Source organism: Cryptomeria japonica, chromosome 8 (genome assembly GCF_030272615.1).
Source record: "Cryptomeria japonica chromosome 8, Sugi_1.0, whole genome shotgun sequence".
In the NCBI taxonomy this organism is placed as follows: domain Eukaryota; kingdom Viridiplantae; phylum Streptophyta; class Pinopsida; order Cupressales; family Cupressaceae; genus Cryptomeria; species Cryptomeria japonica.
Genome location: NC_081412.1, coordinates 536,713,169 through 536,727,782, shown reverse-complemented (window position 1 = coordinate 536,727,782; position 14,614 = coordinate 536,713,169). Strand labels below are relative to the sequence as shown.

The following is a 14,614-nucleotide window of genomic DNA, read 5'->3' as shown; positions in this document are numbered from 1 at the left end:
TACACGTAAAAATGCTAGAGCTAGGATTCGCAAGTTAGCCGCAAGATACATTATCCTTTCTAACATCCTTTATAGGAGAGGTTATAATGGTCTTCTTCTTCGTTGTCTCAACAAAATGGAGATCCTGATTGCTCTTAAGGTGGCACATTCAAGTGCTTGCGGGGAAAATTTTGGGGGCAAAACCTTAGTTCAAAGGTTGCTCTGAATGGGATATTATTGGCAAACCATGGAGAAAGATCCCTTTGTGTTTGTTAAGAAGTGCCATCAATGTTAGCAACATAAGAATTTGATTCATGCTCCTTCATAAGAACTTAGGTCACAAGTGGCCTATTGGCCCTTTTCCATATGGGTTTGGATCTTATTGGTAAAACTTCTCCTCCTTCATCCCAAGGGAAGACTTTCATCATAACTACTACATATTATTTTACGAAGTGGGTAGAAGCAGTTCCACTTCGATCCACCACCGCTGAATTAATTTGTCAATTCATCTTAGATAACATCATTTCTCGATTTGGAATACCTTCCACTTTGATCTCTGACAATGGGACTTCATTCAAGAACAATGATGTGAAGAAATTTCTCAAGAACTACCATATTCAACATCTCTTTTCCACACCTTATTATCCTCAATCTAATGGCCAAGATGAGCCTTCTTACAAAATCCTTGAACAAATTCTTCGTAAGACCGTAAAAAAGCATGGTAAGGATTGGCACACCCAGTTGACCTATGCCCTTTGGGCCTATCGAAGAAGTGTGCACATAGCTACAGGTACTAATCCCTACAATCTTGTTTATGGTGTTGATGTTATTATGCCTTTAGAGTTAGAGATTCCCTTGTTGAGAATTTCTCTTAAGGGTATAGTCGACGATGATTGTTATTGAGAACAATGCCTTCAAAAACATGAAATTCTTGATGAACAGTGTATAAATGCTCTTGATCATATCCAAGTGTATCAAAAATCCTTGCAGTGAAGTTACAATGATAAGGTTATTCAGCATTCATTCTCATTGGACGACCTCGTGCTTTATGAGAATCAGCATAATGTGAATACCTTACCTGAAGAAAGAGGAAAGTTTAGCCTGAACTAGCTAGGACCATATATCATCAATGAAGTCTATGAGTCAAGTGCCTACAATATAGAAGATGTGGAAGGTACGCCTCTTAAGGAACCCATAAATGTTATGCATCTTCATAGATATTATGCTTAATCTTTTCTTTCCTTTTCTTTTCCTTTCTTTTCTTTTTTCCAAAATTGTATGATATGGTAGCATGTCTTCATGAAAGCATGTACTATTAAATTATTGATATTTGATCTATATTGCTTCATTCTTGACAAACATATTTCAAATTTTTGGTTGTCTTGAATTCATTGTGTAAATTTTTGGGAATTTACATTTTTAGGTGCTAGCTTATCATGCATTTTTCTTCATGTGTTTGGAGTTAGGATACATCATGTTGTGTTTAATTAAACCCTTAATTAGATCACATTAGTTATTTAGTCCTTAACTTAAACATGTTTCTTTACATCATCAATGTTGTATTTAATTAAATACTTAGTTGTTTAATTAGATCACACATGTATCAATTTAATCATAGGGTATTGAGAAATCAATCACATGAGAATTAAATTAGACATACATGTACATTTCAAAATTTGTTACTTTAAATCAAAGCAATATACATGCATTGTTTTTTGCAAATTAAAAGAACACATTGAGACCAAAATCATCATATATATATATATATATATATATATATATATATATATATATATATATATATATATATATATATATATATATATATATATATACTATGGTTGGTGGCTACTCGAGCCCTCTGGTCCCTGTCATGGTGGTCCCATGGGTGTATAACAGGGCGAGGACCATGAGTGACTCTTGGAAGAGCTCCTCCGATCTTGATCCATGACTATGCCTCGATACATGGCTGACTCCACTCGGGACTCTCCTAGCTCGCGATGTAGCCTTTCCTCCACTTCTCGTTTGATCTCTAGCTCTATTCAAACTAATTTGAATAGATCCTTGTGTCATTAGACACTCCTCTATGGTCTATGCATGATCTGTGAGGACCAGGGTATGCATGAAACAATGACGATATCAGTTAGGGTCTGTTAGATAAGAGATCACCACTCATGTACTCCGACTGTAGAAGAGGGAATAAAGACCAAATAACTCAATTAAGTAAAGGACCCTTACTTGGATTCCTCGTCTTCCAGTGTGGATCATGTGTCACGGCCATCTCTGATCAGGAGTTGTTGCCCTCTCCACGCTCGTAGTGCCTCCATACTCCATTAGGTGGTACTGTGGGAGATGATCGGTGTAAGCTCGAGGTAGGTCTCCCGATATCAACCTCCTCTCCTCTAACTGACACTACTGGTGGATCTAGGGCTATGGTGTCATCTCCTGAGTGATGACAAATATCTTCCTCCTCTCTTTCCCTCTCCTCATGCTCTTCCTCCTCCTCCTATTCTTTTTTCTCACCCTCTCTTCCTTCCTTTGAATAATCATCCTCATCATCCCCACCCTGACCTCCCTCCCCACCGATATCTCCATCACCATCATCATCATCCTCCATCTCTTGATGTTCTCTCTCATCCTCTCTCTCATCCTGGTGATCCATTGTGTCTCTATCACTCGGGTCCTCAAATGTCTCGTGATCCTCACTAGCGGAGCTAGATAATTAATAAAAATGGATTGAGAGGGTTAAAAAATCACCAAGACTGTGGTTTCAAGATTCAAACTCAAGGTTACACATTAGGTTGCTCAACCCAAGGTTCTCAACTTTTGACAAAGTCTCACAATGTGGCAACTTGAGACAACACAACAAAATACACTTGCAAGGTTAAGGGAAGGAATACCATAATATCCGCAAACTTAAATGGACTCACATCAACTAAAATCACCTTTGAAACAAGCCTTTTTAGGCCATTCCACACCATTGGCTCTCTAGGGGTGTCTAGGTCCTAGTAGTCCTACTCGGAGATATTTTTGGCCATATCTTTTGACACACTGACCTTAGGCACAAAAATAAACTACTTCCAAATACCCTTTTCGAAGTTCTCAAACATATTTCAAAATCAAGATATGGCTTTTTGGACCAAAGTGTCCAAAAATTGACTGTTACAGTCCTCCAAAAGCCCTATTAGGTCTCCAATTGCACTAGAGGTACCCCATAAACACTTTACCAACTTGCACAACCAAGATGGAATGCAAGGACATATCAAATATAAAATTATTTAACATATTTTAAGGTTATCCCACTTATTTTGGTACCAAAATTTTCAACACTTCTTCCAACCCTATCCAACTGGCTCAAACCATGAGGATGTTAAGTACTCAAATCACCCTCCAAACTCCTCTGCAAAAACTGACCAAAACCCATATGGAGCACTAATACGCATACCATTCAACCAAGTCTTGAGTCAAGCCACTGATGCATTGGCTAGTTATGCATTATTCATCTTCAAAACCCCAACACTTAGGGTTTTAGTCCAGTTTTGAGAAATCGGCTTGTAGAATGCTCTAAACACCATGAAAAAAAATAAAATGATCTCAAATGAAAGGTAACTCAAAGCCCTTTCCAATGAATCCACTTGCACATTCTGGAGTGACCGTACAGAGAAGTTATGAGGGAAATAGCATAATTTTTGCAAAAATTGTAGAGAAATTGTCTTTCAATTCATTCAATATGATGAGTTCTTTGTACAAACAGACCATCCAAACCCTCCTCAACACTTGAGTGGTCTATTTAACCTCAAAAACCAATAGCTCTAACCATATTTTTAAGTGTTTAGTCATTTAACCACCTTTGACGTGTTATGCTACCAGTTCAGATATAATCATTTGCACCGCCGGTTCTTGCTCATAAACTTTGATTTGACTTCTATTCAACTCATCCACCTTGAAATTAGCACTCTCCACAATTCTTTGCAATCTCTTGTTATAACATCTATATGCCTTTCTTTCATTAGAATAACCAAGAAATATATCTTCATCACATCTAGGATCAAATTTTCCAATGATATCATCTCTCCTGATATAACATTTACTACCAAATATTTTGAAATACTTAACTATAGGTGTATTGCCAAACAATAATTCATAAGGTGTCTTACCAGTTTCTCCTTTGATATGTACTATGTTGAATGTATAAACCGTTGTGCTCACTGCTTCTCTCCAATAGATATGAGGTAGACTAGCTTCCATCATCATTGTTCTAGTAGCATACAAGATAGTTTTGTTCTTCCTTTCCACAAATCCATTCTGTTGAGGTGTCCAGGGAGCAGAAAATTATCTCCTTATACCATTCCTCTCACAAAAGTTATTAAACTCACCGGATTTGAATTCTCAACTATGATTTGACCTCAAACATTTAATCTTCAATCATGTCTCTGTCTCAACTTTAGCTTTAAAGATTTTAAACTTTTCAAAAGCCTCAGATTTCTCCCTTAGAAAAGTAACCCACATCATTCTAGAATAATCATAAATGATTAGAATAAAATATCTATCACGTTGAAAACTTTTAACTCTAGCAAGGCCACACAAATTAGTATGAATAAGATCAAGAATATCATTAGATTTATCTTGCATACTCCTAAAAGAGGTTTTGACCTGTTTACCCATTTGACATTCTTTACATACTGGATTATAGGGTTTCACAATCTTAGGTATATCTCTAACTGCCTTAGTTGAACTGATCTTCACAATGCAATCAAAATTCACATGGCATAGCCTTTTATGCCATAGCCAACTCTTATCAATTTGTGCAATCAAACATGTCTTCTCACCAGAATTCAAATGAAATAATTACCTTTTGTCTGTGTACCGGTTGCAATCTCCAAACCATATATGTTAATGATTTTGCATTTTCCATCTTTGAACTGTAATTGAAATCCCTTATCCACCAATTGTCCTACACTCAAAAGATTATGCCTTAAACCTTCAGCAAAATAAACATTATTAGTATTGTTCTTACCATCCAATGATATAGTTCCTTTTCCTTTGATCATACATGCTTTGTCATCTTTGAATCTAACCAGATCGCCATCAAATTCTTGCAAAGATAGAAAATTTATTTTATCTCCAGTCATATGATGTGAACAACCACTGTCAATTACCCATTCATCCTTGTCTTCAATTTTACCAGCAAGTGTCTTCTCTTCAGGTACATTCTCTTCTAGTGCCAGAACATCTTCCTTGATAGCCAGGAACACCCATTCCTTCCCATTGTTGAAACTACTAGCAGAGTCTTTTGTTGATTCATCATCAGAATCAGTAACACCTTCTTCATCTGCTATGTAGCATGATTTGTCTTTGTTTTTCCTGTACTTATACTTGTTCTGATATCCAGGGTTAGGCTTAAAAGATCTTCTAAATTTTTCTTCAAATCTTGAATTCCTTTCAGGACATCTAGATGCAAAATGACCAATCTTATTACATGCAAAACATTTAAAAGGTGCTTTTCCTTCATACTTACTTCCTACTGGTCCTTTAGGTACTCTTCTAGAAAACAATGCTACAAGTTGCTCAAACTCATCATATTCTCTCTTCATATCATCCAATTCCTTTTCATTTGAAGCTTTCCAATCTTTCTTACCGATTGATGATGCAGATGCATGAAAAGAAGGTTAAGACTTCACAGCTCCAGAAGGTCCAAATTCTTCAAGCTCAAAAGAAGATAATTTCCCAACCAAGGTATCTTTGTTGACAAAAGTATTAGCCATTGTTCTCAATTAATTAATTGTAGTAGCCTTCATCTTGTAAGTCGGTGGTAGGCTCTCAGAACTTTATAAACTATTTCATCTTCACTCAGAGTTCCACCACAACATTGAATTCCCATAACAATCTCATTTACCCTTTCCATGAATGCAGTAATCCTTTCATCTTCTTCCATCTCTAGATTTTCATACCTCACCCGGTAATCATCAAGTTTAGAAATCTTAATAGTAGGTTCACCTTCATTTAGAGTCTTCAACTTATCCCATATAGCCTTTCCAGATGATTTGTCAGTTAATCCCATTATTTGTTGATCAGAAAGTGCACAAAAAGGGCTTCTCTTGCTCTATAATCATTCTCAAGCTCCTTATCCAAGTTTGCCGGAGGAGGATCGCTAGATATCGGATTATGAGGTGTAGCACCATTCTAAGTGATCTCCCAAATCTCCTTACCAAGACATCTCAGATGAGTCTCCATCGGAATCTTCCATATTGCGTAATTTGTTCCCTCAAGCGTAGGAATGTCTCTCTGAAAGATAGCTCCAGATGAACTTGAACTATTAGTCACCATAGGATCTTCCTCGAGCGGTTAAGATTTCTGTAGAGAGGACCAAAGCTCTGATACCAATTGTTAGACATTTCAAATAACCGAAAGACAACTGAGAGGGGGGGGGGGTGAATCAGTTGTCACAGATTACCAGAATATTTAGCAATTAAAACTTTAATACCAGAACCCAAGACATCTTACTGAAATGCTTAAACCAAATACCGAAATAGCAGTTAAACCAATTAAGAATAAACAATAATCAGAGAATAAATATCATCTACATGACACCAAGATTTATACGTGGAAAACCCGGTAAAGGGAATAACCATAGTGGGAAGCCTACCCACGGTTAGATAATACTTCTACAGTAAGTATGTGAATTCCAATTGAGGGGCCTACACTTGCAGGAAGGCCAACAACCTAGAGTGCACTGCTCATCACAAAAGGAGTCTCACTGACTACATATAAATCCAGACTACAACTCGGAGAAATGAATGAACTGCAAAGATAGCATCTCCTATGCCTGAGTACAATTCTAGTTAAGCTCAATACCAGAGGACTAAATTCTCTTACATAAACCTAATGCGATCTCTAATTATCAACCAAAAATAATCAGATTGGCCACCAAACAATAAACCAATTACATAATTACAAAGCATGTTGGTCTTAGACCAAACAAATAATATCCAACTCATAAGACATTTGGGAAACATATCGAGAGGTCCAATCCACATGTTACATTAAGTCGGTCCATAACCTAATAACACCGAGACCCAATGTAGGTCCACACGCTAAAGCAATGATCCCAATCCACCAAGTCTCAAACATGATCACCATCAGCATCTTGAATCCATACCAGAAGCTACACCAACACTACTTATGCATATCATCAAAGATCTTTATCAAAGCTCTACCGGTGAAACCCTCGTTGGAACCACAAACCAAGCTTCCAAGCAAATAGGATAGCATCTGATCACCAGACCAAAACCGATTGACTGAATATGAACATGAGTAAGCCAATTCCATACCCAAATCATACCAGATCATGTCGAATCCAATCCAACCAAAAACCACACAACCTACCGGGACTAGAAGAGTGTTGGTAAAGAATCCAAAACAGCTAGTGTTGACATCAATGACAAAACATTGTTAGATTATTCGAGTATTTACTTGATTAATTAAACAATATTTGTTTAATTATTTAAGTTCCCTTTATCTCTTTTACACTTAAGCTAACTTTAGGTGCATATAATTAATTATTATGTGCAAACATAGGTTTTCCCTTTTTAGGGTTTCTTGACCTATTAAAGGTTGAGTTCTTTCTTTTCATTGTATGAAGAAGGATTATTATTGACAATACATTTTGGAGATTATTGAGCTCTCATCTTTTGGAGTATATTTTTCCTATGTATTCTTTCCTTCTGTGATTTGCTTCATTGCTTCTCCTTGTAATAGGTTTTTTCAACTTGCAGAGATTATTTGGGCTCCTGTGGTGTTGTATTTTCTCAACTCCAATATGGTATCAGAGCTTTAGATCTGCAGCTACCTATTCTTGTTTTGAGATTTTTGGCTTTGGAAGCAGATCTGGGGTTTCAAAAAAAAATTTATGCACCTAGGGTTTCACCTTTTTTCTAAGCACTTTGGGCCTAAACGGACCTCACCATCGTTCTCAGAAGGCCCAAAAACCCCTATGGTCATATAAAATTTGACCTATTTTGGTTCCTGAGCCTCTAGGAGTATTTTTTCTCCAGATCCAGGCCGTTCCGCCCTGGCATGCAAATCGAGAAAAAAAATTTAAAATTTTTTTTGCCTTTTTACGGCATGCAGGCCGAAATTTGCTTTTAAAAAAAAAATTCTTACAAAAAAAACAAAGGAAAAAAAAGGGTTTTTTAGAAAACAAAAGTTTTTGTTTTTTTGGCAAAAATTTGATGGGGGGGTTCCCACGGTACGCAGGGTACCGTGGGGCCCCTGCCATGTTGCAGGCCCGTACGCAGCGCCGCCGGTCCCCGGCCCCCTGTCGGCGTCGTTCTCCGGCCCCCTTCCAGCTCGGCCCCCTCCAGCAACCCCGCGCTGTCGACCTCCGGCGATCCCGCCACCACCTACGGCCCCCCACTCCCCAGCTGCCACCTCCCGGCCCCCACCGCCGGCCCTCCCCGGCCTCCTCCACCGTCGGAATACCCCAGCCGCCGCCTTTAGCTCCCAGCCCGGCCTCCTTCGCCGCCTGGCCCACTTCATCGCCCGGCCACCTGGCTCCGCTCCGCCCAGCCACCGGGCCACCACCCATTCGCCACCGGAGCGCCGCTCCCTGGCCACCTCCGCCCAAACAAGCCCCCAGACTCCCTTTTTTGGCTTTTTCAAGAGGGGGTTTGGTTTTTTGGCTCTATCTTGAGCATACAGAGTCATTTTTTCGAAAATGAATAGACGTCGGAAAGCTGGTTCTGAGGCCGACCTCATGGTGTTGGTAATTTTTTCCAATTTTTCTATTTGACTATGTTTTTTTCCAGACAAAGTGAGGTCTATTTTTTGCACTTTGGGAGCCATAGAATGAGCATCCGACCTCCGTTTTTTGAAAACTTTATATTTTTGGAAAACGTATGCTGTGTACTTTCAGCCATCTAAGTTTTATTTCCAGATTCTACTCCATGCATATTTTATTCAATTTTTTTATTTTCAGCACTTTGGTGGATATCGTGGTTGTTTCAGGTCTTGGGATCTCTTCTCTGAGTAGGGTGTCTCTATTTTGGTTCACGTTTCTATTTCCAGTCTTATTATCATTGTAGCTTGTATTTATGCAAATGCACTGAGATAAAGTGTCATCATGCATTGTTTACTTGGAATCTTGCATATCTTGTGTCTTGTTGTACATGCACTATTGATCAAGTGCCATGAGGGGGTTGATGTTTGCCTGTTGTTTGCCATCTTCCTTTGTCCAGTGAGTGTTGCTTCCACGACATTCGCCTCATGATGATGTATCTTAGCACCTTTGATGTTCTTGGTTCTTCGTCATGCAGTTTTTTTGGTTGTCCTTTTCAGTGTTCATGTCCCTCTCCCACTTCCACATTATGGGGAGGTTTATCCTGTTGGTTCTAATGCTTCCATGGTTTGATTGATCAGCTCTTCAGGCTTTGGTGTCTCATGCCATCTGTATCTTCGAGTTCAGTTGTTTGCCTTTGTTTGCCATCTGATTCGAGTAGTGTCATTTGAGGGCACTCATGTAGATTACAGTCCTCTCTACCTGGTCATGTTTTATTTCAATGGAGGTTCTTCAGATCAGCAGTTATTCTTCGACAGAGTTTGTAGGTTCTTCATGCTTCAGTGGTATTATTTTCTATGTCTTTTTGGAGTAGAGTTTTGTTCCCACGTGGTTTTCTCTATTTCTCCAGTTCATAGAGATTTCATTGTATTTGGGTTCCTGATCAGGCCTTGTTGCCAAGACCCATCTTTATTGCTTTCAGTAGCTGTTCTAGGTTTTAGTTTCTCCCTAAGTCTAGCTTAAGGGGGGGTGTTAAAGTATTCGAGTATTTACTTGATTAATTAAACAATATTTGTTTAATTATTTAAGTTCCCTTTATCTCTTTTACACTTAAGCTAACTTTAGCTACATATAATTAATTATTATGTGCAAACCTAGGTTTTCCCTTTTTAGGGTTTTTTGACCTATTAAAGGTTGAGTTCTTTCTTTTCATTGTATGAAGAAGGATTATTATTGACAATACATTTTGGAGATTATTGAGCTCTCATCTTTTGGAGCATATTTTTCCTATGTATTCTTTCCTTCTGTGATTTGCTTCATTGCTTCTCCTTGTAACAGGTTTTTCCAGCTTGCAGAGATTATTTGGGCTCCTGTGGTGTTGTATTTTATCAACTCCTATAAACATCAATGTAACACATAATCAATTCCTCCAAATGGCCAACAACAAGGTGACTTCAAATGACTTCAAAATGTTTCAAAATGGTCCTCAATACCTTATTACATCCCAAATGAACAACAAAACATGACAATAAATGACAAACTCTTGATAAGTCCCTTGGACCCATAGGTGCCCCTACACCACTGATCACCTCCATGGCCCGAGATTACCCCTCAGATAGTCTAAAGGAAATAGGGCTCCAGGGTAATTCCTATCCCACCATGTGATGTACCTATGGTGAGCTACCATATCATCATTAAAGGGGACCGCGACATCTCGATCATAATCATTTGAATCTATCATCTCAATCTCATCACTAGAAGGCCTAAGAACTGCTCTCGGTCTCGCGATCACTCGAGAGTGGCGTATAAAGATCGGCACATCTGATGGAACACCCTTCTCTAGGCCAAATTGTTGCCTGAATCAGTCAAAGTAGAATGGGACTACGATATAGTTGTGGCACCCCTCAAGGTAGCATTTTCTCTGCATAAGGCAAAGCTTATGGCACTTGCCTGACCATGTGGTCATGTGCTGGTATGGCCTCTATGTGATGACATCTGATCTCAATCTATCAATCACAATCCTCCAATGCATCAAGTCACCATTTTTTTATGGTCCAGTGAGCGGGTATGCATATGCTCTAGGTTCCTGTGAACCAACATCAACTAGTACTCATGTTGGCCTAGTGCATGTGATATGCTTGAACATCCAAACCTATAGAAGGGTGCATGTCATCAAACTACATCCCTCACTGTAGACATACTCTCCCAATTCATGGTAGAGATGGGCCAACATGCTCCGTCCCCAAGAGAACGATGTCTATCACTCCTCCATCACTCGGATAGCATAAGTGAGACCGCCATGCATGTGACTGCCTTGTCCATTAGGGCATATGGTTGGCCCCATTGTGTCTATCATGAGTCTCCTCATGAGTAGAATGGCACTAGTAGGATTTAGTAGTCAGTAAATCATAATCCGCCCTTCAGCCTCATTGGGCATGGGCCTCCCAATGCAATGCATCCACTCTCTCCTAAAAGAAGATGGTGAACGACTTGTCTGATATTTCATCGTATGACCTCTAATGGGAAGCCTATGTTGGCAAGAGACACTATTTTGGTGAAGATTGATGCATGAGAGATGTTTAGGAGTTGTCATTGGTGTAACTTAGTTAAGAAATCATATCTGGTATATGTAGATTTGATTTACCAGAAGTTGTATTATTCATTAGCTATAAGTCTAGAAGGTGGAATACAGTATCCGACAGAGTATGAGTATATTGTCCAGATCTTGATTTTGGTTGCATAACTATGGTTGCGGTAATAGAGGCAGATGATTCGAGGTTCGAGGCAGCTTATTTTGTAATCCTAGTATCCGATGTTGCTTCATGAGCGAGATTGAAGGTCGGTCTCCGGTAATTCAAGTAGAATAGAGTCATTTTGATGTTGATGTAACGTGTGATCTGAAATCTTTCGGATAATTTTGGTGGTTGTTGTTGAGTTTGAGGTAATTATGCTGACATGTGAGAAGCTTGTTATCATCTTGTTTAGGTCTGCATATGAATTTGTGGACGAATTGAGTCGACTTGTTGGTACACATTTCATATTTTGTAATATTATGAAGCCGACATATTGGAGATCTATTTTTGGTGGTGCGGATATATAAGATTGACTTGTATGACCATTTTGATATGGTAGATGTGAAAATGTTGATGTGTAGTGAACGAATGAGCATCAGTATGCAGATTTGGTGCTCTAGTATATGATTGTGCAGCAAAACAGAGCAGATAAGCAGAACAAAGGCAGACAGTCAGATTGTGCTTAACCGGAACTGCTTTTTGGCATTTGTAGATTTTATATATCAGTTTAGTTATTGTTATTGCTTTTGTAATGCAACTGTAGAACAATGAGTCCTCCGAGGTTGTAGCCCTCTTTTGTATTTGAGCAGTGAGCTCTAGGAAGTGTGCCTAAATGCAAGTGCATTCCCCTATTGTAATATTATCATACTCTCGATCAAAGTATAATAATATTGTGGGTCTCAATCCCACTGTGGTTTTTCCCTTTCCGGGTTTCCACATAAAAATCCTAGTGTTATGGTTTTGTGGTTGATTGGTTTATGTTTTTGCACTTTACTTTCATTCTTGTGCATCTGGTGGTTTAAGAATCAGTTTAATAAATTTGTAAATTGCAAAACACTGATTCACCCCCTCTCTCAATGTTCATTGATTCTAATAGCCTCGGTATGTGGTACACATCCTCAAGTGTGACTATCATCTCTCCTACTGGCAGGACAAATGTGGAGGTGTTTATGTCCCATCTCTCCATGAGTGTCATGAGCATCAATGGATGGAACTTCATGGATGGCATGTTACATATGTACCACAACCCTACTGCCTTAAGCAACTCTCTATCATCTTGAGACAATCAGGGAATTTGACTCCGCAGATTCCGATATGTATGCCTGGCAGTGTGCTCTTGCATATAGGGTAGTTTCTGCAAAATCAAAAAATCGACAATCAGTATCATTCAATCAATCAATTCAACATCGAAAGCTTGATCCTATGTCAGCCCTGGTCACCCTGTCTGGGGACCAGGATGCCATGGAAGGACCAGGGTGCTCCAGTGGGACCATGGCGCCCTTCTAGGGGCACATATGAGTTTAATATTTCCTCAACACTAGAAAGTCAAACCTAAGTCAACAAAAAGTACTAAGGTATTTCAGTAGACTCACCTCGTCAAGCGGTTGATCAGTGATGACAGACTGTCGTAGGATCTCCATCTAGGTAGGCATCTCGGGTCATCTTCGAGGCATTGTGAGTGCTATGTGGGATCCTTTGCTACAAATAGGGGGAAAAAAAGTGATAAAATGACAAATGAAAGTGTCATTTTCACTTTTTATGAGGTATGCACTTTTATCTTTTTTTGAAACCCTAATTTTTTCTTTTCTACTTAATCTTTCATATCTTGAGCTAGAGAAGTCCGATTTCTAAATAGTTGGTAGCATTGGAATAGTGATTCAGTTCTCTTTATTACCAAATGTTCCACGATGCGCTTTGATCGAGCCTCGCTGCGAGCATTTTTCATCACCTTTGATCACAATTCGATGTGGTAAACATGATACCCTATTTCACCTCACTAATAAGCAAGCTAAAACAGGGGGGCATATAGCTACCCTCGAGTTTCATCATTTCTCTAGTAAGCATTAGGTGATTTTGTGATTTTATCTAACAAGTGGTTTTGTAGGGTGCGGTTCCTAACAGTGTACTACAAATACCGACGGGGGCTTCATCCGACACCTTATGGATATTATCCTTTTTCATGAAATGTTTACTTTTGTGTACTTTAGCTTGCATATGCACGTAGTGTCATATGACCACTAAAGTGGGGGCTAAATGTAGCATCGTAAATTGTACACCCTTAATTGGGTGGTACAATTCCACTCTTAGGTTAGCACTCACCTCAGTGTGTTTCCATCTTGTATTTCAAATTCTCTTTAAGCATTTAATTAATTAACTAATTTAATTTAAGGTCTTCTTTCATCACTCTACACATCATAAAATTGGGCCCTTTACATTAAATGTGCCCCTTTTTATTTTATTCTTCCAATAAATCATTTCATCAAATACCATAATTATGTCCTATTTTGACCTTCAAGGCCCGATTTCGCATATCTAGACATCGTAAATTTCCATATCCTTCTGGAATTTTCTTTAAAATCACATTATCTTGCTTCCCTGAAAATTTGACGAAAAGTTGGTTAGACCAAGGAGGGAGCTACCTAGTCCTAAAAAAAATTCTCGAAATTTCGGGAGCATGTTTTGGCAGTATTTTAATGTTTAAATCTACAGATTTGTGAAAAAATATTGATTCTAGGTCAGCCTAAAGTCAAAAACAAAGTTAGGGTTTCCTACATATAGACTTCCCTTTCCTCATTTGAGCGATCCAGATCTAGCAATTTTGGAGGGAGCCTCCTGTGAAGTGAAAGTGCAAGTTATGTGAAGTCTACAATAGCAAATCAAGCATTCATCAAGTCTACATCAAGAATTTTCAATATCAATTAGGATCTTTGAATACATTGAAGAATAATAGGAGATCATCAACTGTTGGTTGGCTCGTACCTCTCCCTTAGGGTTTGGTATGGTTTCATGTTATTTTCATGTCTTTGTATAAGCTTCATTTGCAGATTTACATTCATGCTTTAGATCTCTTAGTTTATTTGTGATTTAAAGCATTTACATTTACATTTATAAGCATTTAGGGTTTTCTCTCCAGAGTTCTACCCCTAGAACTCTAGATTCTTTATCACTTTCGTTTAGGATCTTACATACACACAAGATTCTTGCACACATTTCAGTACATTATCAACTATTTGTGAAGGTGGAAACCACCAAAACAAAGGGTTTGACTAAGGCAAAACCCTATATA

The 14,614-nt window shown here is 38.6% G+C and overlaps 1 protein-coding gene across 1 annotated transcript; it reads right to left on the bottom strand.

The window, feature by feature from the left end:
• Positions 1–2,485: 2,485 nt before the first annotated feature.
• On the bottom strand, positions 2,486–8,566 carry LOC131857775 (uncharacterized). The gene is made up of 2 exons (XM_059210493.1): positions 8,241–8,566; positions 2,486–2,693 (listed from the first exon to the last, which is right to left on the bottom strand). Exons 1-2 carry the CDS (start codon positions 8,564–8,566, stop codon positions 2,486–2,488), a joined length of 534 nt encoding a protein of 177 aa, XP_059066476.1.
• Between the last annotated feature and the right edge of the window lie 6,048 nt (positions 8,567–14,614).